Source organism: Zosterops lateralis (assembly GCF_965231275.1).
Source record: "Zosterops lateralis genome assembly, chromosome: 7".
Classification (NCBI taxonomy): Eukaryota; Metazoa; Chordata; class Aves; order Passeriformes; family Zosteropidae; genus Zosterops; species Zosterops lateralis.
Genome location: NC_139767.1, coordinates 15,983,695 through 16,009,012, shown reverse-complemented (window position 1 = coordinate 16,009,012; position 25,318 = coordinate 15,983,695). Strand labels below are relative to the sequence as shown.

General features: G+C 36.3%; 1 protein-coding gene across 1 annotated transcript in view; it reads right to left on the bottom strand.

The window, feature by feature from the left end:
* PDE11A (phosphodiesterase 11A) overlaps positions 1-25,318 on the bottom strand; it is a gene marked incomplete at both ends in the record, with an annotated part of 109,370 nt that overhangs the window by 35,388 nt on the left and 48,664 nt on the right. Inside the window, 5 exons of the mRNA XM_083865812.1 lie at positions 16,469-16,519; positions 19,191-19,283; positions 19,642-19,709; positions 21,082-21,157; positions 23,523-23,658. Coding sequence (XP_083721938.1) covers positions 16,469-16,519; positions 19,191-19,283; positions 19,642-19,709; positions 21,082-21,157; positions 23,523-23,658 — 424 coding nt within the window. The remainder of the gene's footprint in view (positions 1-16,468; positions 16,520-19,190; positions 19,284-19,641; positions 19,710-21,081; positions 21,158-23,522; positions 23,659-25,318) is intronic.

The window sequence follows — 25,318 nt, the reverse complement described above, 5'->3', positions numbered from 1 at the left end:
GCAGGGAGTTAAACTGATACAGAAAATACAGCAAACCCATCAAGTCAAGTGTCATCCCAGGACTGCTTAAGAACCTCTGGAGCATGCAGGCAGAGATGCAAGTTTTGTTAACTGCATACTCAGCTGTCTGCTAACATACTGATCCAGGCCAAATCAATTCAGCATCTTTCTTTGAGTAATCACAGAAATATTTGGAATACTTCAAGATGATCCCAACAGGAGTTACACCTTAACACCCTTTAAGATCTGAAAAACTATGTCTATACTTCCAAGATAAAGAAAGAAAGAAAATATATTTAGGTGTGAAGCAGGAAGGCTGGCCCAGAGACTGTGCTGTCCAGCACAGCAATCTTACAAAAATGGTGACTTTTTCATCATTCAGTTATTCTTCAAAGACTTGGGGGGTACTGGAGTTGCACATTAATGTTAAGTCTATGAACACACTCACTGGATAGAAATAAGACTCTCAATATAATCCCTTTTCTTTGGGAAGAAACACATTTTATACATCATACTCCTTAGTTCCTTAGTGAAAAGTTTAAATAACAAGCTGAAAGAGAAGCACTTGATTGTGAGTAGACCTTCTTGAAACTGTTTATCAAAACAATCTTTACAAACCCGCTGCTGCAGGTTAATTTTCATTAACTTCCAAGGGGGATCTAATTAATGTTTTCAGAGGTTTTGGCCTCTAAAAGAAAAACAGATTTTTTCCTTGCTATTTTTTCTGGAAAACAACACTTTTATCAGCCTGTTGCAATTCAAGGTAGAACACTTGAAGCTGTTGCTCAATTAAAATTGTTTTTCCATTTGTCAAACAAATTCATGCAGAAATAACAATATATTCGAAATCTATTACAAATTGAACAACAGAATATTAACAAAGCAAGTCAAAAACAAATTCTTCCTACGTCAGTCTGAAACTTTTAAATATTTATGAGGTTTTACATTCCTAAATTTAACAGGAGTGCCATAATCCAAAATAACTGCTGAATTAATAGCCAGGAGATAACATTTGTATAAAAGAACCATTTTCTTTACAACAGCAATAAAGGAAACAACAGAATTATGAGTGCAGAGCCTAATTTGAATAATGTTAAAAAAATGATATGTTGTGGGGCTGCAGCAATATTCTGGCTGCACCTGGCATTGACTATCCTCAGCTTCTTAGGCTAGAGATGCAAAAGTCCAGGGTTTAGAGGAGAACAGTCATCAAAACTTCATTTTTTTAATTACAGAGATATAAAAAAATATTAATAACGCAGAATACTAAAACATATCCCTCCCTGAAATTTTGCAGCGTTGCAGGAAAAATTTCAGTGGATTTCTTAAAATAAACAGCAATAATAACACTCTCTTTCAGAAAAACAGAGGATAAAAGTACCGAGACAGCAAAAGGAAGGGGCAGGGAATTAAAATTCAAGTTACAGTGGAATTGTTTTTTAAAGCAGCCCAGTGCTTTAGAATCACTTAAAAGGCTATGGGTTTTTTTAACATTTTGAAGTTTTCAATTTCCCCTTTCTAAAAACAATTAAGAACATTTTACTCTGGAATTTTTTTATCCTGTGAATCAAGCAATTTCAATGCTCTTCGTATGTTTGAGGAGAATTCACATGACTCTTTGAGCTTATGGCAGGTTAATGCCGGATGTGCCTCCTCTGGTCACATTTCCATACCCCCAGTACTAACCCAAAAATTTGTCTTGAAAGTAATCAAGAGCATAAGTTTGGCTGAACACATGGAAGGCAACTGGTCTTACGTAATAAAATACAAACTTTGCAGTTGCCAGACTAGAAAAATATCATCCTCGAAAAAGAGGACGTCATGCCTCTAAACAAGAGCATAAGGATAAAATGTGTGGTTACTCCATACTCAGGCATGCATGGAATAGGGTGGAACGAATGCAGAAAGGAGGAAAAACACCTTTGTACTCAATTCAGATTGGAGACAGATTCTCCTTTCCTCATTGATCTTTGCTACTACGTAAATTCTATCACAGCCTGCTCATTGCTTGTGAACAGGTAAGATACAAGGGACTGGTTGTGAGTTTCCATCAGCCATCACAAAAGGCCATATATCATCAATGGCCCTCCTACTGCAAAACACATGGAACATCAAAGTGGCTTTCCCCACACAGTCACAATTCTGGCTACTATAAAAGACAGCCATGGGAACAAAACCATAACATTTTTGGTTCAGTATTAATAAACATTTGGGCTTCTCTGGATGAATAAAGCCTAAAAAGGAAAATGCTTACTAAATGATTTTGCACTAACTCATCAAATAGCATATTCTTCACAATCTTCTGTATCCATATTTGATAGTGTGATGAAATCAGATGTGAAGAAACTGGTGAGTTCTTCCCAAATCATTCTCCCTTTGTAAAATGTGCACTACCATGGCAACAGTCCAGCTAAACACAGAAAACACAGACATCCTTCTTTGCCATGTCATCTTAAAATTTCTGTACTTCAGTTTTAGTACCTGTGTGGATAAGACATCAGTGCATATTATGCAAGGAAAGTATTTTGAAACATACTGATAGGTACATTAGTATGGCTTTGTTTAAGAAAAAGGTACATTCTGCATTTGATATACTCAGCTTCCTTCCTATGCGATACCAGAACTATTCTGTAACAGCAACTTCAACTTACTGAATGTAGTTCACTTTTTGCATAGCCTTATTTACAGTGGCATGTGGAATGATCAGCAAGGTCTCCTCATCAGAAAATACTGCCAGACTGATGAAAAGAAGTGGCAAGAAACTTGATTATATTTAACACATATAAAGATATCTCGTGAAATATATATCCTCATGTAGTAAAAGAGTGGCAAAATAATGTGGTGCACATCTTAAATCCCAGGGGGACTGTTGGAGTCCAGAGTCCACATACTGTTCGAATAGCAGGTCAGGATCTGACCTCATGTACACTTGAGTGAAACTGGAGCTTCAGACAATGTGACACACAGAGAAGAAATAAAATTGCCTTTTCAAGTATCTCTTCATCTCAAATCTCTCTCAGAAAATTAGGATCTGAAAAACCTTAGAGGATGACCATCAAAAGCTGAAGAGAAAGTATCAAAGTGAAGAATACTTAAATGTGCTGCCTTCATTATCTCTCATATAATCTTCTATGATTCCATGAAGCTATTTCAAAGACATCATTTTCTGATAGCAAAGATTTTTATTTGTGAAGGTTCTTTTCATATAGAAAGGCCTCTAAAATATTTGCTTATATTTATAGCTGCAGGCAAGCATCTTTTAAAATATATCTTTATAGTCAGTTATTAGCAGCAGTGGACAGATTTTGTACTTCTTCATAGCCATGGAAGACCAAAGCCTGTTATATTCCAGTCTGACACGTTTACTCTCTCCAAAAGAGAGAGAATCAAATGTTGCAGCTCTGGCATGTTTAATGCCCAGAGCAAACTGGCTTTTAAAGGCCTCCATCTGTTACTGGAGACTGCGGATGGCAACTCTGCCCTTCACAACCCTGACTTAGCACCTCTTTGCCAATGGCCAACTGAAGCAGAGGCAGGATAGTGGCATTAAAAGGGAATTTTCCAATATTTACAGTAAAGGGAAATGGGTATGGAAATGACTGATGTGTATTTTCCTCTTGATTTTAATTCTAATATTTTTTTAAACATGATTGTCATAGGAGCATTGCTCTGCCTTCAGTAGTGAAATCACCCAGAAACACAGCCTTGTTTAGCTTGGAGAGAGATTTTGAGACCAACTAGTCGTACACTCCTGCCCCCAGGACACCTCATGCTGCTCCATAAACACACTTTGCAGCTGTCAGATCTACCAGACTCCTTCGATGTTCCAGTCTCAGTGAATGTCTTATATCTGAACAGTTGTTGGACAAAAGGCATGGTGGAACAGGATTTGTGTATTTTATATCTCCTCAGATTAACCCCACAGAGAAACAAGAGGGTTGCAATTGTGAGATCAAATGCCTCAACTCTGCCCCAAGTCCCACAGTAGGTGTCTGAACCCTTTGCTGGAAAAGGTCATTCCTTGATTTAGTCAAAGTTTTACATCTGTAAACCAACAATAATGCAGTACATGCATTCAGCTTCAAAAACTGCAGCTGAAACACGTATATGCATGTGCTGCAACTGCTCCACTTTTGAATGGCAAATTAACAGCTTAACACGTACTTTAGACATGAAATGTAGAACAAAGAAAGTCGCATTTAGACTAGTTTCAAAAAGTTGTGTTTGGTTTAACTATTGACCAAATATAACTACTACTTAGTATGATGCTGGTATTTCTTTTAATTAAAAGAGAAACTTCACAGCATTAAGAAAGTTATTTAGTCTACTTCTATCAGAACGAGAAAAGTAGTCATTAAGCAATATATCACTATAAAATAGAGCATTTAGGATTTTTTTTTAATTATTAACATGCAATGTGGGCTCAGGAGAAAAGTATGGTATTTACTTTCTGCTTTTGGGATAAAACTGTGTGTGCCTGAGGAAAGGATTTGTCTTCTTATAATTTTAATTTTAAAAGGGCAATGGAAGGTATGTCATTAGAGTTACACATGCTATTTCCAAAGCTAGCCCCAAAAATATATCTAAAAACAGAAAGCATTTTGAATATTTCTATCAATCAATCCTATTTGAACATACTGCTTTCTAAAATTGAGACCCATCAAAAAGAAATAATACATTTCAGAGATAAAAATGGCATATAAAATTTTGTTACAAACTATAATAGACAGAAAAAACCTTATTTTATGTTACTAAAAATCAATCCTTGATGCTAGAGTTGTTTCCTAGTACACAGAAAGAAAATATATGGCAGCCTATAAAAGGAACAAGAAATTTTGATTTTAAAAGAACAGAGGCATAAAATAAAAACAATTAATGGTCTAGGCATCCATTATTCTTAAAGCCAAAGTCCATAACCACAGCAGCCTAGGACTGGAGTTTTACAGGGCATGCACATTGGACACAATGATCTCCCAAGGCGCGCTGGGGAGTGTTCACGTCCTTTTGGCCGATGGTGATTAGGAAAGAACCCGTGTGTCACATACTGCAGGCTAGCAACTGTCGAGTTTTTATGACCATCAGTGCAGATGAGAAGTTTGTACAAAAGGGTCTATTCAGTCTCTGTTTCAGAATTTCAAACAAACACAAGCAGCAAACCTAGGGCAACTATTTCTCTAGACTACAAAAGTGTCAGGCTGCCATTTCCCACAAAGCTTTACTTGGTTTTGGTGGCAAAAAGTCAGCTTTGTTACTCCCATGAAGAGCAGAATGGGTAATGTGGACTGACCCCCCCTCAGGCCTGTAAATTTGGGAGGGTGAGGAAAGTGGGATACAACGTAGCCTTTTCCTGCCCAGAAAGTGGAAGAAAAGTTCTAGCTCCTTCCTTGAAGACTCAGAAGAGGAAAAACATGATTAGGGGTGGAAGGAGCAGGGACAAGTTCTTCTCAGGGTGTACATGATGTGAAGACATAGGGAGGAACTCACGTTTGGTGACAAACAGCCCAAACTGTGCCCTGCAACTCACAGTTGGGGACACAGAGGAAGAGAGCATGTGAAAAAAAGTGAAGGGGTTGCCAAGATGAGACACTAAAAAAACTCCTCAAAACCAGAATCTCAAAAATCCCACCAGAGCCACAATGGCACATGCACACTATTTTTGTCACACTATTTTTATGACCCCAGCACAGTCCAGCAGCTCTCAGTGCTCCAAAGCCAACATGCAGGACCACCAGTCCCATGTCATCCTGGGGCCATGGTGGTGCTGCAGGGCACAATGAATGGCGCTGGATGGGATTTCCTGGGAGCCACTGAAATTTTCTTTCCGAGCAGCTGTGACAAATCAGGCTGGCAGTACAGTGACTGGTGGGGAAAGTTATGCAAATGTATGAGTGGGTTACTGCTCCACTGGGGAGAAAGTCCTATTTCAGACCTGCTAGAGTGACAGCTATAGCAGAACACTGTCAGCTGGACAATAAAGAATATTGACAACGCCTTCAACCTTACAATGTACGTTTACAGGAATCCTACAGAGAACATTTATGTGATTCCCCTTAAAGTGTGTTTTTGTCTATTTCTCCTTACTTTTTGTCAAGTTCTGATTGAAGGTTTAAAAGAAATCCAACCATCCTATTCTGAACCCATAAATCAATCCCTAGGAGCACTCAGGACTGCCCAAAAGAGCATTCTCCCCAAACCAGAGGTTCGTCTCACTACAGATTCAGAAGCTGAGGCTCATCCCATGTGAGGCTTCCGCAGGGCAGGCTGAACACTGAGCCCAGCTCCTCTCCCCAGAGCAGAAGGTACATCCTCCACTGCCCCCTTCATCCACAAAGCCCCCACAGAGGAGAAAGGCTAAGCACCCTGCACTGAAGCATGACCTCTGGTTCACACATAACTCACAGCCTCAGCACCACAAGCTTTTTGACAAAACCCAAAATGTGCAGATCTTATTCTTTCAACAAAAACCAAATAATAGGCACTTAAATCTTATATTTATTTAGCTCCTTATTTACTATCCACATACTACTACTATTATAAATTTTCTCTAAACAAAACTTGCTTTCATATATCTCTACTTTGAGGTAAAAGGCTGCAATACAGACATAAACACTTGTTTCTTGACATTCATGTTTTGAATACCTGTATATATTATGCTGCTTATAGCTTTCCTTACCACTCCTCACAGCAACAGGTTTTCTTCAGGGAAAGTAGAGGTAGCACAAATAGTACTGGAATCAGCTTAACACTAGTTTATGCAGGCCATCCATGGATGGAGTTTTTTGTTATTTTTGGGTGGGGTTTTTGTGTGCCCTGAGCTTGTTGCAGGGACAGAACACACCCAGCTGTGTGGCAGCACAGAGGGCAGGAGTAGGTGACTTACGCTGAAGCAACCGAGCAGGTTGCTGTATGCACAGGCAGATTGTGATGGGGGTGTGTGTGCTATAGTCGATTTCTCATACATGTAAAGTGTTTGTAGTTTAAATTTGAAAGACTAAACCTGCAGAAATACTGACACAATATCTCTTAGAAACTCTATTTACTCTGTCATGGATTTTGCCCAGACTAAACCAATAGTAGACTCCACTCTGAGCAGACAATGAAACAGTGTAATAAAGAATCTATATAAGACTGCAATTACAAATATAATGATATAATTATGTATTTATATACATAATATAGGCTAGATAATGTTTTGCTTGGATGACCCAGGCCCATACATCCCAAATTGATTTAGAAAACCAGTGTGAATCCAGGGAATTTTTTTTCTTTCAAATAATCCCAGAGCCTAAGTTAATACTGCATAGAAGTATGGTCACTCACACACTCATGTGTGGGAACAGCCCTTTCAGCATAGCCTCATTCTCAGCAGCTGATGGGGGGGGGAAAATATAAATTGTTGGATATAACATGGCTAAACCCGTAAGGATATTTCTCCCCAGTCTCTCAGTGACCAGTGACACCTGTAAGAAAGACATGCTGCCTTGTGCTGGGAACATATTCTACCACATGCACACACACAAACGTTATGATGGTGTCTAATTGCACTGGCATTACATTTTTTCAGGATTTTACGGCTCGACAGAAATGCTGCTTGGCGACCAGCCTTAAAGTGGAGCAAGGATGGCACCCAGTGGCCAAACAGATTCATCTCAGAAAAACATGTCTCCCAGTGTTCACTTCGGAGAGTTTTACTTATAAAAAGGTTCTGGCTCTAATATCAACTCACTGGAAATGTCAAAAGCCTTTAAAGGACTGCCTTCTTCCTTTGGGGGACATTTATGTTTCTCACTGTAAAATATTAAAAAGAAGCCTGTAGAAATATTGCCATTAATAATTCAAAATCAATACAAGCAAACATTTATGACAAACAACTGCTTGCAGCTGGAACACTGCGTAGAGGCAGAAATAAACAAAGAAAAATATTTTTTTCACTTGTAGGTTACATGCTAAGGGGAAAAAAATCTCATTTTTAAATTCAGTACAACTAAATTTTTAATTTTAAAAGTAGCCTTGATAATATTAATTATTTAATTTAAAAATTAACATTGATAATATCAATGCTAACTAGAAAGTTTCTATGTAAATAAACTTCGGTGCAAGCAACTTGATTTTTTAACCAGAAACTTCCTAGTTATAATTCTCAGCCTACTGGGGCTACAGAAGAATTCAAGCACAGATAAATAAGGAATAATTTAAAATGTGAACTATTATGCCATAGTTTTCTTTGAAAATTTCTTTCTTCCATGAGATAAAATAAACACTACAGTGGTGTTTCTGGAGCAGTTGGGAATGCAGGTCTCAGAAGAGTGAGCTGTCACAATCAGGGCCAGCCCAAGGGATGTCTTATCAGTAGTGTGGGGAATAATTTTCTCCTCTTTGGTGGCAAAAGAACCATGATAAAGTCACACTGAAGAACTCCTAAATTACCATCTTTCACTGAAGTACCTCGGATTTCTAAATTATGCTGGCCCACTTCCAGTGCATGAGTCTTTGCTAGACAAACTTTTCTTGCTGTTTGAAAATCTTTCCAAACAGAAATTCCTAAGTCTGTCACTGACTGAAGTACACTACTTTATTATTTGACAAGTATTAATATTTTTTTCCTTTTAAATCATCCATCAGATATCCCTCTGGCTTGCATGGCAATTTAAATATATTCTATGCCTTATCATCTTTTTGCATGGTTGCTGGCTAAATAGTGTAGCAATGTTGAATTCTGTTTATTCCTTGATGTTTTCCATCTGACAAGGGATTCTTATGGAGGATGATGACTGATCAGATTGAAGGACAGACAGCAGGTCTGTTGGGTAATAAATCATTTCATCTTCACTTGGGAGCAATGTTATGTTCCAACAATTGCTTTTTCTAACTTGCTTTTCTAAGCATTTTCAAGACCTAGACCAGTTGTGGTTTCGCATATGAAAACCAAGGCAAGGAACACAAAATTTCCCATGTGAATAACAAGAATCCAAAAAGACAAAAGTCTCTGAGAGCAGCACAGTAGCAGCGTGGGTTTTTTAGTATGGACAACTTAATATTCCTAAGTGTTTTATTACTTCTCTGCTGAAAATGTCTGTTGTTTAAGTATCACTGTATTACTGTGCATAATTACTAAGAAACTGAAAAACAGCCACTATTAAAGGCAGTAAGTCAGTAATATTTTTCCGCTACTTGGAATTTTTTCTTTTTAGTACTGTAAATATTAGAGTATAGCAGAAATAATTAGAATTATCTAGATCAATTGAAATCTGTTTCAGCTCTAGAGAGGAAGGCTTTTTAAAGCAACTAGGATAAAGACTGTTTTGATCATGCACATATTTTAATTTTCTGTTAGTTTAACTGATTAAAGCTTATTACCTTTTAAGGTATTTAATGAGGAGATTTAAGCTCTAGTCTAACTATGAAGTAGCTGATCTTTGAAATAGTAATTTATTATTTAATATTTCTAGTTACTGTGTGTCTTTACTCTGCAGTTAGAATATAAATATAAATGAATATAAATGTTGATTTTTCACTTTTTTTTTTAATCATAGCCCTTAAGATCCCTTCTTTTTAACCAACAGTGTAACTGTGTCCAAAAATTATTCTGCATAGCATAAACATGCTGTAAAAAAGATATTCTTCTTTTGCATATTAAAAAAAATCCACAGATGTTCCTTATTGACTTCTGCAATGGCCTTGCCCTGAAGCAATCCAGACCAGAATCTATTCCTTGCTGAAAGAAGCCTATCCCTTTAAAAAATTCATTTAATGACTTGTGCTAAAGTCATATATTAACAGAAAAAGTTGTCTAGGCATGGGTATATGATTAAATTGTGAGCTTTATCTAGCTTCCAGACCCCAGGCTTCTTTCTTTTTCCCGAACTCTCCCAAATCATATATAATTTTTCCTCAAGAGAAATATTTATTTTAAAACAGGATTTACTTATCTCCTACACTAGAAAATAAACTGGTTTTGTGCATAGGCTTATCATATAAATGCAATATGGTTGCATCACACAATTTTGTTGCAGTCTGACAGTAGAATTATTGAAACCTTTCCCAGATGTTTTAATGTTTCTGTGCCCTCTATAGAAATGGGAAACCAAAAGATGAAGCAGTGCCCTGCCCTGCTCAGATGATTTGGCAACACAAGGACAAGGAACTTGCCCAGTTAGACTGCAAATATTCAGAGGGCAGATCTGTGCTCACAACCACTGCAGCCTCCCTTGGACTCCTCCAGAGCCAACAGGCTGGACCCAAGAGGGCAGCTCAGTGCTTGAGCCTCACCAGGCTTAAGTGCTCCTTGGGAACCTTCCATCATATTCCATTTGCCCTGGGGGAAAGGTAATATTTTACTCTGGGAGCTCTATGTTTTCACCTGAAATAATAAATATAGCCATTTTAGAAATTTTACAAGAGGAATCCCCTCAGTGACCTTTTGCAGCTGTTTAATCTCATCTTGATTACCTATGAACCCAATAAAGTCAAATGCTGGAATTTTAATAAAACTGAATGTCTTAGTTTTTAAAATCAAATTCAGAATTTCCACTAGCTTTTTCAATTACTATTCCTTGAATTAGGGTAGGCACTGTAGTATGGCAGCAGTCTAGCAGGACAGCTCCAGAAATAACTCCTGGAAGGTGCCTCTCATGTCTCTGACTTGCAGAATTCATCCGACTATCTCTATTTCTGATAAAACACCTCATGAAAGAAAATAAGCAAAAACCCTCAGGGAATATTATTTGAACTGAAAAAACATTACCCCCTGGTGCACTCCTTTCTGCTTTGGTGAGCTGCACATTGGAGATTCCTTGACCCAGAGAACATCAGTCTCAATTTGCCTTCTGCTAATTCCTCATTTTAACTCATTAACATCTACACTGATAGGTCATATGACTTAACTACAAGTTTGCTGAAGAGAGGTTTTTAATCAGATTAAAATCTCCATTTTAATTTCATTTGATGTCTCTAGATCCAGACATTTTATGAGAAAACACCATGAAAAATCTTTCCCTACTCCACTTCTCCATGCCATTCCTTGTTCACTGAAATTGGAAAAAAATGCACTACAGAGCACTTGTCTGAAGTCAGATGACAGCCTCACATTTCAGAAACTAGTATAAACATTCAGTATTTTATTTTATCATTGTTTATTATTTTCAGTGTATGCAATGTGTTCTTGACTTCTTATTTCCATGACAACTGAAGACATGGGCACATGTCAAAGTGTACAAAACAATGCAATACAAAAAGACCTTGGTTTCATGAATTATGAAACTCTTAACACCGTGCTTTAGTTCTCATCTTATGTGGGCAGTGGATGTGGAAAAGCAGAGAAATAAACTCTGTTTTACATTTTGTGGTCATGTACCTTTCTCAAAAGGGAAAAAGAACACAACTCAATATTTACACTTAAGCCCTGGTTACCCTCAAAGTTTTTCTTTATTTTTTTCCTGTTGCTGCTATTCTCAGTGGAACCTGAGCAGCTGGAATAGCACTGGGGAGAAGCTCAGTGCCAGCCTGCACCCTGCAGTGACAGCCCAAGGGCAGTGTGTGTGAGCAGCCTTGGAGGCCAATCTGGAAAATCCTGCAGCGTGTGAAGAGCTCTGTGTCTCTCCCCACACATGGCTGGGCCCACAGCTCACAGTGCTGACACTGCAGTGGGACTGGTGGTGTGGGTTTTGGGAAACACTGGGTACCAAACTGATTGACACAGCAGTGCCATAAAAAAAAAAAAAAAAAAAAAAAGCAGCAATGCATAAACCTCCCCACATTCTATGGTAATATTTCATAAATGGTCCAAAACAAAGGCCAGATTGCCTTTCTGATATTTAATTACTAAGGAAGACTATGAAGTAATTATTATAATTACTACTAAAAATTATATAATTACAAGCTTATAAAAGTAATAAAAGTAATTCTAAATTGAAAGATGACATCACATCAGAGAATAAGCTAATAAAGCCAAGGAATGTTTCCCCTATTGTTTCAAATATTGAAGATAAAATCAGTACAAAAATTTCATTTGTTTTCATTGTGCTGCCCATTGTTATACATTTAGGAATGCATAAGACATGAATAACAAATCACTCCAAGTATTAAATTCACATAGTTCCATCATCTTTTGTGGATTCAACTGTTTACATTGTCATATACAGTAGCAGTCTTAAAAGTTGTTTCTTTTTTTTTTTTGTTTTAACTGTTTTCATCATCCTGTAGTTAAATAAGTGTTTTTAAGAAAGACACAGAAGCCTCTCTTTGTGAAGGCAGATCTTAAATAGCCACACTTTAGGCTACAAAACCAAGAAATGCAGAATTTGTTATTCATGCTAGATTTTGAACTGAAGATTCTGTAAAGCAGGTGATACATTATTTTCCATTGTGTATCTCTCCTGTGTGCTGTTTGACCTAAAAAAGGGAATCTCTCCCAGGGCGATAAATAATGCATCACAGTCGTTAAATATTGATCTTGTTTATACCATTGACAGCTGCACAATTAGGCTTGCTTCTTAAAAATAGCTTCTTGTACATTTCCCATAATAGGACAGCGTTTACATATTCTCTTTGGAAACTACACTGGCTAAATTTAAAGGTGATGTGTGTTCGTGGGGCTGCTTGCTAAGTCACAGGACTTGATCATTATTGTCTCATAAATCAGTAACTCTTGCTATAAATATCCTGTCCTGGACACAACTCTGCGTTCTTTACTCATGTATCTATATTTGTCTAACACATAACTATATTTAGGCTTGCAAAACCTGAATTTCAGTAAGAACAATCCTGGCACTACAGGATGATGCTATAGGATAGCTTCAATCTCAGATTAATTAGACTTCAAGTATCTTATCTATTCCAGTGACACAAATGTTCATAGCACTTGCACTAGTACACAACAGAAATGAAAGAATAGTCTTTTAAGTCTAAAATATAAGGGATATATTTTCTAAATATAAAATCTAAAATATAAAATATTAAAATCATAGCTATTTCTAACTTCTTGGAAATAAAATTAATATTGATATGATTCAATGGTGAATTACTTTAGCTTATCCTGCCAAAATTCCATTTGAATTTAGCATAGTTACGTAGATGCAAGAGAGGAGAAGCACTGTGATAAATTAGGCTGAAGACTTCAGACATTCTAAGACAAATTTGCACTCAAGGTGATTTTTTTTGTTTTGTTTTGTTTTGTTTTGTTTTTTTTTTTGTTTTACTTGCAAATGCCCATGTAAAGTAAAGTTTAGGTTTTCTTTCTGTATCTGGAGGAATGGTATCAGAAGTCCACCTATCACAGTAATGCAGCACATATCAGAGAACCTAAAAAATATTATGCAGTTTGTATGCATTTAACAGTATATTTCATTTAAATATTTTTGAAGCCATCATAATCTAAACCTGAAAATTAAAAAAAAATATATAAAATCTAAAAACATTTAGTAGCCAATTGTTCAACATGGTCCCTTTTCGTGACTTCATGTTTTATTGTTCCATACTGTGAATTTAGCTCTGTATTTTTCCAGCTCCACCAGAAGCATTTTGTCCCAGATAAACATCTGGAGAAAGGTTTAATATGTTAAGGGTTTCTTATTAAGGTGGGGTTTTCTTCATTAATTCTTCAATATGAATATTAGGAACAGAAATAAATGTTATTTATTTTACAAACCTGGTCACAGTGATTAGGCTTAATTCTTAAAAAGATACCAGATGTATTTGTGAATTTGTATGTTTGTGAATTCACCACTAACAGTAAGAAATTATTGATGAAATTTTGTGCAAAAAAATCAACTTTAACTACTCTTGCTAGGCTTTATATAATGAAATAAAATAATGCACTCGTAAAAGCCAGAGGAAAAATAAACTTCAAGTACACTTGCAATTTTTCACTTTTTATCAGAATATTCTTGAGATCCTAAGCAAATAAAAATTAATGGAAAAACATTTTATGAAGACTATAAAAAAAGAGATTACAGAGGGAAAGAAAAAAACCTGCACTACAAGAGCATGTAATTATTTCCAAGATCCTGGGGTCCAGTTAGAGTATGTTTGAGATAATATGTTGAGAAGTTGTCAACTCAAATGTATTGTCACTCCCAAGTCATTAATTACTGCTGGGTGTTGTCAGTCAAGAGCCAACAGTGATCTGGCATCACTCTCATTTAGGTGTTCCTGTCGTGTGTGTGTCTCTGCTCTGACTGAAGCAGGACATCGGGTAAATCGTAACAGGCATTTGATCTGACACCTGCCAATAAATCACCACAGAGAGAAGGGACACTTTTAGCCCCAAACACCCCCAGAGGGAGGGATGGTTTATTAGCCAGCCAAGTCTAGGAGATGATCCTAATATAACAAAGGGCTTATACAAAATATAACAATATAACAAACAGGGAAAAGAGCAGTGATTTCAGGGTAGGATGCCTCGGGAGACCTCAGCAGGGAGGCTGGCTGGAAGTAGGGAGATGGGAGCAATTTCATCCCACAGATGGATGGCCCTCTCTGGGATGAGCTCTGTGTCACAGGCCCACAAGTCATGCTGGTTGTCTCTGGGTTTTTGTTCTTTTGTTTTGTTTATATTCTGTGGTGTAAAAGTGTTAACAAAGACTACTTGAGAGCCATTTTGTCAGGAACTGAAAGTAAGACAACTGGATATAGATATGGAAAAGGGACAATTTTTCTGAAGAAATAGCCTAACTTACTTTAAGCATAGCTTGATTATGTTCCTTATTTTCTCATCTATGTTCTTTACAAGAAATGTATCTTTTGGAATTGTATCTTTTGGAGATATTAATGAATAAATGCTTTTCCTTTCCTTTTACCTTATTATTAGCCATTAAATGGATAGTCACATGCCTTCAAGGTAAATAGATAACAAAAAGACATTTCTTACTTGGAGACTGGTCTATCTATTAATGAAGTCACCTGGGAAAACAAGTAGAATAGCTTCTCATCACACGAGCATCTGAGTCTAAAGAGTAACACAGCAGGCTGTTATTTCAACTACAAAGACTATAAAGGAGAGTTGTCTTTTAATGGCTGACAGAAATCAAGTATGGACATCTGGTATATACAAAGATACTGGTGGAAACCTGAGAGTCTTAGAAACTATATTACAGATGCTTATTCTAAGGTAGATGGAAATACAAAAGCAAAACAGAAAATTGATGGTCCTTTATCCCTTTCTTTCCTCATTCTCAATAGTGTTCAGTTCTTTTTGCCAAACACTCAATACAACTTACTGTGCACACAAAAGTATTTCCTGCAGCATTGGATGATCTTCAAGCATGCTGATTCCAGCAATACTTCAGTAATCTCATCTTCAGCCTACACAAGTGTGGGTAATCGTACCAGTAACTACAGTGGAGGGAGAATATTACACCCTTATCACCAGATATCAATAAAGATACCAGGCACAGTCATCATTTGGGCAATAATCTAATTAATTAACTAGCGAGAGCTGCCCTTCCTCAGCCCAGATCACTCAGCAGTATCAGCTCTGTGTCAGGCATATGTTCCCCCTTTCACCACAGCCTCCTCCATGGTGCAGAAAGCAAGTTGCAGCCTGGCAGCCAAGTGTCAAAATAACCACCCAACAGCTATTTTTCAGCCAGACAGATGCCAGGGCTCCACAGCAGGGAATGCCAGCAATATGGGGTCACAACTGTCCAGATCTCCTTCCCAGACCTCTACAGTCTCTGCTGCACTTTGGGTCCTAGAGACCAACAGTGATTCCCACCGTGAGAGCCTCTCAAACAGCTTTGAGGAGCCCTCTACCAGCATTGACTCCTCACAGCCAAGGGAAGCATCACCAGATTTCCCAAGTGCCTCCTCAAGCAGGAAAAGACAAACAGTCTATCACAGAAGCAGCTCTGGAGTGCTGGCAGTGATGGAAGATGAAGGTCACTGTTCCTCCCACTCTCTGGCCCATTCCAAGGCAGGATTCAGTGAGAACATGTAATTATTGGTCCCTACCAATGCTACACTCAGAACACATCACTTTCACATTCTTCCGAGGGTGCTTACAGGAGTGAGAAGATCCCCCTGACCAGCCTTCTGAGCCTGTGCACAATCAGGATAGTGAATGCTCCACTTTTTTTGTAAACACAGGGCAGCTTCCACGCTATAAGCATGTAAAGTCTCCAGTTTCCTTCTTTTTCTCTAGTCTCTCTCTCATCTCCTACGTGGTATGATTTCCATGTGATGGTTCCTGTGAGGAGGCCACCAAACCCACAGTGACATGCAGATCCTGTAGCTGGTGCTGGGACAATGGAACTTTGCTGCTGTGCACCCTCCGCTGCAGTTCTTTATCCTCTGAAAGAAACTTTCCATCTTCCCCGCCTAACAGCCTTACATGTAACATATCCATGGTAAATAATTTTTTATTAAGATTTTCTGCTTATGAAAAAGCAGAAACTTCTCTCAGATAAACTAAAAAAATATTAATTTACTGTTATAATTTCAGAAATAAGTATATTAAAATCTTAAATCTTACCTTGAATTTATCGACTTCTGCCTTCGAACATGTTGCATGATAAGACAACACCTGCCCCAGAACAAAAGATAAAAACCATTTTCGTACACTTGACAAGTAACAATATCAGGGCTCCATACTGCAGTCTAATCAATTATGTTTAAAGCAAATTTAATTAGCATTTGTGTGATAATTCAGTTCTGATTGACAGCATGTAATAGCTGATTACAGGTTATCAGGCATACATTTGGCAGTTATACTGCAGGGAATTCTACAAGGAATAATGAACAGTAAGTAATTTAATATTATGAGGGTTCCTACATTGTTCTCCTGAAATTCTACAATCAAAAAAGAAAGAATTTAATGTAAAAGTAACAGTAGATTTACAGACTTTTAATAATGCTTTTTGCTATACTGAAAAGCTTTAATGCCTATACTAATGGTGCATCACTGCATCCAAATATCAGCACCTTTCTGCTGTGTCTGACATTCTCTTCAATACCATTCTGGAGATGGCAGCATCAAATAAAATGTACAAAATACTGCACACCTGCTCCTATTACCTCTTAGTATGCATCCATTTATATGTAGCACATCCTGTCCTTGTGGGTTGATGCTAACACTGAACAAGCACTGCAGAAGGTGCAAGAGCCATCCTGTGTTCTGGACCCACCATGGTCTGGCTGTGCATGGGACAAGGCTGCTGGTCCATGAGTGAGCTCCCTGAGCCAGAGCACTCCCAGCAAGGACAGGTCCTCCTTCCCACTCTGCAACACCTGACCTGCTGATGGGCTAAAGCTTTGGTACAGGCTTCTCACTTTGAAATAATAGAGACATCTATGAATGACTCTGTTATTCATACAAGCACCTAAACTGTGTCTCACAGGACTTTAAATTGCAATACCTTGTGGCAGTAAGTCCCAAGGCGTATTTACTCTTATCAGTTTTAGAGATGCCACCTTTTACAGTAACAGGAATTCATTCCTGCACTATAAAAGAATAAATAAAAAACATAAACTCATTTGTTCTGTACCTCATTTTAATTTGTGTGATGATACATCATGTCCTTTCTCAAATAGTATCTATTTTTCTGTCCAACCATACTGCAACTTCTCTAAGAAATTGGTAAGATTAGTCAAATGAGATCTTCTGCTATGACAGATTACACTTAATACCAAAATTCTCATCAAGCTTCTCCTTGATCTCTATTCATTATATCCCTCTAGAATTTTTCAGTCTTCCTTAATATTTATTATTCTAATCTTTAAATAATTTGCAAATTTTGTGTCCTTAGTATAAAGAAAATATTTAGCCTGGCTTTGAATCATGACAACCTTTCCTGATCATTTATTTATGTTTTGCTCTTCTATTTATTAGTCAATCTTGTCAGAATACTATATGAAAACCTGTATCAGTATATATGGATAAGAATCTTATTATTATATATAACAAGTAAATTTATTTTACATCTGATATCAATGTGATTTTCAAGTGCCATTCATTGCCGTTATAGCTAAATACATAAATACTAATGAAGTATTCTATTACTGAAAATCCACAGTCCTTCATCTCATACCGTTCTAGTGTTCAATACTTTTCTTCTGCATCTTCCATCACTTTATGCAAATAGTATCAAGAGCTGTTGCCTATTTACAGAAAGAATTTCTCTTCATTGATGAATAATGGCTATTTATCAGATCTATACTCTAATGTAAGCTATATGGTTATTTGTGTTTTTTAAATCAAGAAAAGAAGTTGTATTTTAAACCAAAAAATTTAATTTTCTTTTATTTCAGTAGTGAATAAGAAACTTTTATGTGAAGTTTCATCCCTATATATCTGTGTGTGACACAGAAAAACACTACTTGTTTTTCTTGCCAGGAGGAGCATTCATTCTAAGGCATCATATTGCACAAATATCTGGGACATATGAGGACTTACACTAATTCATGGCTATGACATGTAAAGTATAAGGGATCTTGCAGGAGGCCTGAAAAGGTAAACTTTTAACTTTTCTCCTACATGGGTAGATATATACAAATAATAAAGAAAGTCGCTTATTCTTAGAATTTCTAACACCAACAGTCTAACTGACTTTGGAAAGCCTTAAGAGGCCTGTGTGCATCACAGCATACAACCCTACTATGCAGATTAATATCTCAAACCCTAAAGCAAAGGAAAAAAAAAGCTTCTTTATAGTAATTCAGTTAGGTTTGATTTTTCTTTTAATTAAAAGAATTTCATATCTCATTCAGGCCAATGTTATTTTTGAGGTTCTTACATAAATGGTACTGCAGAAACTCAAAGGAGTTATACAGGTAAAAGGTGCACACATCAGGGATAGCTAGATCATTTTCTTCTCTTACCATATGTGAAATTAAAAACAATACTAATATCTTAGTGATGTTACCCTTTCCTCAGAGCAATATTTTAAGTTTAATCAGTCTTGAATAATGCTTTCAAAAGATCTGAAGTTTCATTCAAACCATTCCTAATTATTGTTGTAGGAATAATGTAAATTTGTAAAGCTATCCTCAAAACTCCAGGCTTTTTTCTCACCAAGATTATTTTCAATATGATAATGTCTAGAATCTCCAGATATATAATAGACAACAGTGCTCTATTACTGAATCTGTTAGAGAAACAGAATCTATTAAATAATCATAATTTTTAAAAATATAGTTGGCTTTTATACATGTGACAGTTAGGAGCAAGAAAAGGTTTCACAAAGATGTACACATACGTCAAGAGCCACAGACTGTTTTGCCCAGGATTTCTTCACTTGGTCATACATAATTGTGTTGTTGATACCCAGGCCACAAAAAATAACAAAAGCCTAAAATTTAAAAAGAGAAAAAAGAGAATCAATTATAAATGAGTTATAATACAAACACAAAGATGAATACTGTCTAAATCATTAGAAGAAATTGCATGGAAATATTAGGAACAATCATGTTTAAAGGTTATTTTAAGAATGCAGGTGAGTCACTGGCCTTCAGATGAGAGATTAGATGCCAGAAACTTTTTTTAATTAGGATGCCACCTTTTAAGTGAGGATTTCTGAAAATTAGTGTCAAACCACAAATATAGACAAGATATTCTCCCCCCCTCCCTGGAGTGGACTGAAGCAGATTACTGAGAAATACAAAATGCTACTGAAAAGGTATGTTAATGCTGAACTGAATGCCTCTTACTTCAAACAGTCGCTGGTCAGCATCGTCAAAGGATTTCCCATCAAGCCTGTTCAACACTTGAGCTACCCCTTTAGAAAGAGTTAATATGAATTATAATCTTCATTCATTAATGCACAATGCAGAATGTTTTATTCATTGGTAAAATGTAAACCACATATTTCAAACTAAGAAGCAAAATGCAAATATTTATTCTGAAAATCATTAAACAGGCACAGATGTGCAATAATTTGATTGTTATGATACCAGTACTTTCAGCTGTTAAATCTAAAAGTTACTCACAGTGCTTTTCACAGAAGATTGAAGATCTATTTGAGAAAGACCTTGATCACTTCGCTAACAGCAGTCACCTAAGTTGTCCTAAAAATTTGGAGTTACCAATACAATTTACTTAATCAGTACCTTCATTCCTAAAATCTTAGTTATTTTAGCATCACCTGGGTATATAAACCCTTTTTTATTCATGACTGGTTCATTAATTTACTGAGCCCATGACAAAAATGCATTTTCTGATGATTTCCAATGATGAAATGCTGATTTCTATTACAACAAACATTTCTATTTCATTTAGCTACAATAAGCCCTTAGAAAAATACTGTAAGAGTAATCAGCTGCCAAGAGTCCACATAATTTTTTGTTCTTGAAGACAATGTGCAGTTCACAACAAACAAGACATATTTTTAAAAGACTCAACTCCCACATCATCTCTGCTAAAAAGCTCAAAGTTCCTGCATGACACAAAGTGCCTTCAGCAGTGTACTACTGATCTCAGCTCTCCCTGGCAGCCACAATGCACAGGGATCTAACTCTTGTCCTCACAGTATAAATTGCTATTGCTTTGACGTCAGTTCTTCTGAGGAATATCTGGCACTGTTATTTACAAGCACTCTTTTTGTGCCAGAAGCACGTAATAACACAGGGCAAACTGCTGGTGCAGCATAGCTGTGAAGCATCTTATCAAAGATTCTCAAAAGCTCTGTCATATCCTGATCCAGCAACCACCACTGCAATGGGCAACTCCAACCACTGCCACAGCCTCTCAAGCAAATCTTCCCTGAATGCATCCAGAGTTTACCAGTAGAGGGAAACGACCACTTAGCTTGGGTGCAGAAATAGTTAACCATGTACTAAAGAGGGAGACCCAAGGAAAAAACATCAATGAATATAAAACATTTTTCACTAATATGGTTAGAATTTCTGTTTTCATCTCATTGAAGTTCAGTACGATATATAACTTAACAACGACACAACTGGAAAGCAGAAAAAGTCCATACAGTATCCAAGTCAAAACATCCCTTCTTGGATACTTAGCATGCATCCTAGGTACCGTAACTTCCTAACAATATTCAGCTGGGGAAAAAAAGAAATAGTAACACTGAATTAAAAAGATAGAACTAAATTTACATTAGTACAAAATTTACGCAGCCATAAAGAAAATCTTACCAATTATTTGGTGGGTGCTGTTCCATATAGGAACACACAGGACAGATCTTATGTGAAACCCAGAAATTTGGTCAGCCTAAAATGTAGAAATGAGAGCTTCCATTAGTGGTGCTGTTTTCAGCCTTTTAAATCATAGTAATAGAAATGTCAAGGAGTAAGTTTACATTATAAATGTCATTTCATATGAATCAGCTCTCAGAAAAAATTCTGCTGAAACTTCATCCACAGTAACCAAAAGTCAAAAAAATTGCCAAAGAAAATACAAGCATTGACATATTTGCCACATTAAGCTTATGCTCCTTGACTCTGATTTGGCACTAAAGACAAACTATAATTGAGGCAATGTCCAGACAAATTCTGGATTACTTACACTGGTGGATTAGTAGAGATAACTTTCGCTGAACAAGTTTCCTTTAGAAGTACCCTTCCCAATTGTCAAACTGAAATTGGACTTAGCAAGGCAGCTGTAAAAGGAGGCTTATGGGAAATACACTTTTTCAGAAGAAAAGTGAGAGTAAGTAGGGAAATGTGCAAAAGTGCAAATCAGTAAGCAATGTAAGGATTGAGCCAAACCCTAGATTTGAGATGATTGGTCTTTTTGTTCCAATGACAATTTACTGCCTCATTTATTGTTTTCTATCTAATACAGTATATGACTTCACAATTTTTTCAAAGTGTCACTGATCCTTTCTTTTCTACAATTAATAAGCTTTATTCTTTAGTGTCAGTGCTGTGGAATCTAATGAACAGAAAACAGTTTTTCAAATGAGATTAGAGTGGAATGAGTCCACTCATAGATCAGGAGATGTTCTCTTACTAAAACTGCAACTGCAACAGACAATCTTTAATAGAAGAAAACTCAAAGACCAGCAGTAATTCATATACAGGAAGCAGAATGAGATTGCTGTGATCTCCTAGCTAGCAAAAGATATAAGTCCAGTTTTAATTAGATTACTGCCTATTTATACATACTCAGAACTCATCACTCGAAAGCAGTGTGGAGTGCCACCTGAAATCCAGGGGAGTGGGGTAATAATTGATTCAAACAAATGTCTTAAAATGAACTGCAAAATACTTTTGCAATAAATTCCTGATGAATGAGTTGAAAATTGAGCATTTACAAACATTTACAAATGAGAAGTAGTGTTCTGAGAAAAAAAAAGAGATGATTTTCAACAGAGGCAGAGAACAGAATTTCTGTTCATAACTACAGAAGTACGTTTGATTCTAAGTAATAAGGGATACTATGTTCCTCTTACTAATCTTGACTGTAGAAATAATTGAGTAGAAAAACTGAATTTAAGAATTAAATTTTCATAGGAACCCATCAAAAGAAAATGATTATTGCCCTTTTTATAATTTTCTTTATATATATTGGGTAGTGCCTCCAACTTGGAAAGGACTAACTGTGAAACAAATAAAAGATAGCTGAATTATTCAGGACATGATATAATACAAGTACAATTGCAAACATCAAGGACTGGCATGCTCTAAGTTAGCATATCAAAACACCCCAGGCATTAATTGTACTTCTTGCAATTCTGAACAGATTAACATCAACGCAGTTTTCTTTTATACTTTAACAGCAGGCCCCTTTTATTTTTTCTTGTTTTAAAAATTTCTGCTGGTTTGAGAGATAATCCCTTTAATGACACGTGGAATAAAATTGGAACCAAGCAAACTCTCAACATGAAACACTTCCAAGAACACTTACTGTAGTAATATATTTTCTGAAGCTTTCTGACCAAGGCTGTGATTAATGTGCTGTCCAACTGCTGGCCAAGTCCTCCATAGTAATGCTGGATTAGAATTCAGTGAAGATTTTGTCCTTCCTTATGCCTCTAACATTTATTTAGATGTTAAGTATACTTACATTTTTATCTGTAGCTACACCTTTCTAACAGGAAATAAACACCCTAAGATACAGAAACAACTTTTATTGAGAGTGATGTGTATCTAGAAGAAGTATCCAATCCAGTGTGTATTTGAGCAAATTAGACTGTTGGTTGGCTAAGTTAGATCACAAACAACATTTGTCTGTCTGGATACCAGCTCTGTTTATATTCTGTGTACAGCCCCAGTCACCCCAACAGCTAACAATGCTGGTGCTGCTAACACTGAACACCAACAAATTTTCAGCTATAAAAATAAGTTTGCATAAATATCAAGGCAATTGGTAGAGGAAGTTACCACTTATAAATAGGAAAAAAAAATCATGGACAAAGTAACTGCTTAAACTCATACACTAATCCAGTGATAAGTGTTTACAGTATAAAGCCATGTCAACAACAGAAGACCAGAAGGACAACTTACTAGACAGAAAAAATAATTCAAAATAAATATTTACATATCTCACAGCTACTTGGATATAAACGCAAAAATTTTATATTGGTCACGGTGCTCAAAAGTAATATATAATTACATTTGTAAAAATCTCTTACCTCAGCATCAAAGCGAGGGTCCTGATAGGCATCACTGATGTTCACTGGGAGACCTGTGGAAGCGACGAGTTCAGCAATGCTGTTATTTATTAGCCAGTCAGAATAAGATGGTGATTTTTCCACACTGTCTTTGAAACTATCAAAATGCAGGGCAAGGGAAGAAAAAAAAAATACCGCCAATGTTAATTGCAAGTGCACTATGTCTTTCATGCATACTAACAGGAACAGCAGAACCATTCACAATTATTAATCGTTATCAAAAATTAAATATAGAACAATAATTTGGTATTATTGAAATGGTACCTCAAAAATTCTCTCCTTTACGTAACTCCTTCTATTGAAAACAGCATTGGTATCTCAAGTAAATAAAGTATTTGATAATTTTACCTATGAATCAACAGTAGATTGTGTTCTAAGTTTCTGAAGGATACAGGAATGCTCATGAAAAGCAACCAGGTCTAAATAATATTTTCTCTAGAGTTACCTGAAAATATATAATTTTAAGATTTTTAAAAAATTCATCTAATAATCTATGATTTTTCAATTTTTATTTTCAATTATTTTCCTTTAAAAATGACTTTTTTTTTAAATTTTGTTATCTGAAATGCCAGATCAGAATGGCTGACAAAGGGACCATTAAATAAGTCATAAATCAATACTGCAAGTATATTACAGCAGGTGGATCCAAATAGTCACACAAAACATGGAGGTTTCCTTTTCTTTTTACCCGGTTGAGCTTCTGCTACAACTACTGAGAGGGTAGAGAGCTATCACTAAATGAGCATAAGACACTAGAATTATGGCCTCAACTCACTACACTCCACCAAAGCTTCTCCAGAAAACTCAGTGTCTACACAGACCTTAAAGTGCTCACCTCATACCTCACCTAATCAGCAGGTGACTGACTTATTTCAGGCAGGTTCCTGACATTGGCAATGTATGGCTGCTCAAGTGTGAAAAAAAAAAAAAAAAAAAAAAAAAAAGAAAAGCCTGTTGTCTTAGTTCCGAGAAGAAAACTGATAAAATTTTGACACCTGAGAAACATTACTTAGAAAACAGTTATTAGGAAGCTGAGGAGAAGACTACAATAGCTTGAGGCTTTCAAGTAATGCTCATGAATGAAAGCAAGCTGCACAGTAAAATCTTTGAAAGACTCAATCGAAGTGAAAGGATTGATTTTTGTTGACTGCATTGATTTTCTGGGGACTAATTCAACTACATAACTCATCTGAAAGAAAACATAATATGCTTAAAAGACTATAAATGAAAATAATAATGATTTAAAGAAATCAAAAGGAATAAACTTTCATTTGGGATAAGAATTTTGAGTGACTGTAATAAATGTTTTGTGTTTACTTTGACAGAGACCTTTGTATAAATAGAATGGGTTTTGAGCCAAATAAAAAAAAATCACATATATAATTTAAAATTTAATTAACAATTTAATTTATTTCAAATACTTTGGAAGGAAAAAATCTTTAAGGGTAAGGATCTAATTTCAAATGTGTAGTTACCAGTTCATACCTTAAGTGAATGGTATTATCATTATTGTATAAGACACATAAATCAGGACTGCATTATGGGTGTCAAGCACTTTAAGCAGCAAATTAATTCAACTAAAGGAAACCAGATGAAATTCATGAAGAAATTTTAAAAGTGGGTTATAATATGTTCTCTCCATTCCTAACACACGCTCTACACCCATACTCCAGAAGACAGGCACATCCTCCCAGGGACAGTAAAACAGTTGAGGGGTTTCAGCACTTCCTCTGTTCCAGCCCAAGTGGGAAGGAGCA